The sequence below is a fragment of the Parus major genome, unplaced genomic scaffold (genome assembly GCF_001522545.3).
Source record: "Parus major isolate Abel unplaced genomic scaffold, Parus_major1.1 Scaffold335, whole genome shotgun sequence".
In the NCBI taxonomy this organism is placed as follows: Eukaryota; Metazoa; Chordata; class Aves; order Passeriformes; family Paridae; genus Parus; species Parus major.
In genome coordinates, this window is record NW_015379282.1 from 113,370 (window position 1) to 114,610 (window position 1,241).

At 35.2% G+C, this 1,241-nt stretch overlaps 1 protein-coding gene across 2 annotated transcripts in view; it reads right to left on the reverse strand.

Annotated features, from left to right (window-relative positions):
• FBXO47 (F-box protein 47) overlaps positions 1 to 1,241 on the reverse strand; it is a 13,034-nt gene that overhangs the window by 6,959 nt on the left and 4,834 nt on the right. For both annotated transcript variants that reach the window (XM_015616039.1, XM_033511540.1), the window contains exon 4: positions 794 to 871. In XM_015616039.1, the coding sequence (XP_015471525.1) occupies positions 794 to 871 (78 nt within the window). The remainder of the gene's footprint in view (positions 1 to 793; positions 872 to 1,241) is intronic.

Here is a 1,241-nt window from a genome sequence, read left to right on the forward strand (position 1 = left end):
AATTCTGTTCCCAAGGAAAGGAAAATGAGCAGATTGAGCAGAAATCCCATTCCCAAGGCAGCACTGACAGCAGATAAACACAATCTACCCTGCAGTCTCTAGGGAGAAGGGGAAGGGTCATACCTGAGTGGAGGGCAGGGAAGCCTTTACCTGCCTCAGGTGGTGCTTAAGGCCTTGATACCAAAATTGGCCAGAAAAGAAACTTTCTAATGTGATTTGAAGAATTAAAAAGCAGGAATTCATCAGCCTGATGCATCCCAAAAGCTGCTGAGAGTGTCCCAAAATCTGATTTGTGACTGCTCTGTGCAAGGTATTTGTTATAAAATGTTCCAGCAGCAATAATCACCTGCTTTTCTAAGACAGGATTTTAATTTTTATATTTGTTTTATGTTAATTTTAAGCAGAAACTGCTCTGGCCTCTTGATGTGTGGAACAATTTCCCTGGAAATTAAAGCGTCTCTGCTGTTGAGCTGTGAATTTGGAGCTGGGTGATAAAATGTTCCCTTTCTCCCCTCTTTTCTTAGGTGATAAATTGCTAATCAAAAGCCAGACTGGTTGGGAGTGAAATCCAGGCCAAGGAATTCTCAGCAGCCAAATCAACAACTTTTCATCACCAGAAAGAAAAGTCTGAGAGCCGTGTGAATAAACACCACCCAAAAAACCCCCCAAAAAACCTAAAAAACTGTTTATATTTTTAAAAAATCTCTGAAAAGACAGATGAATTTGAGGAAAAACACCTTAATTTTCTTTTTTTATTGGTGCTACTTGCCTTGTGTGCATAGGGATACTGTACCTGTAAGAACACCCCATAGCACTGCAAGCCCAGGCAGTGCAGAGGGCTGGCACAACCATTCAGCTTGAAACAGGAAACCTGTGAGTGTAAATTAAAAATAACAATTAATTAAGTGATATTTAATTGCTGTGATTGGGAATTCTCCTTGCTCCTAGAGGCAGGGGAGTTCAGGAAGATTGCCTCTCCTCTGTGGGGGATATGGGGATGTTGTGGAAGTGAGATCTTATATGTAATTTAATATCTAATATCTATAATATAATATCTATAATATATATTATATAATATGTAATATCTATAATATAATATCTATAATATATAATATATAATATATATTATATTCTAACATATAATATATAATATATTATATACATTCTATACACTTTATTATCTTTTTATAAATTATGTATATTATTTTATATTATATACTATATGTTATATAAATAATATA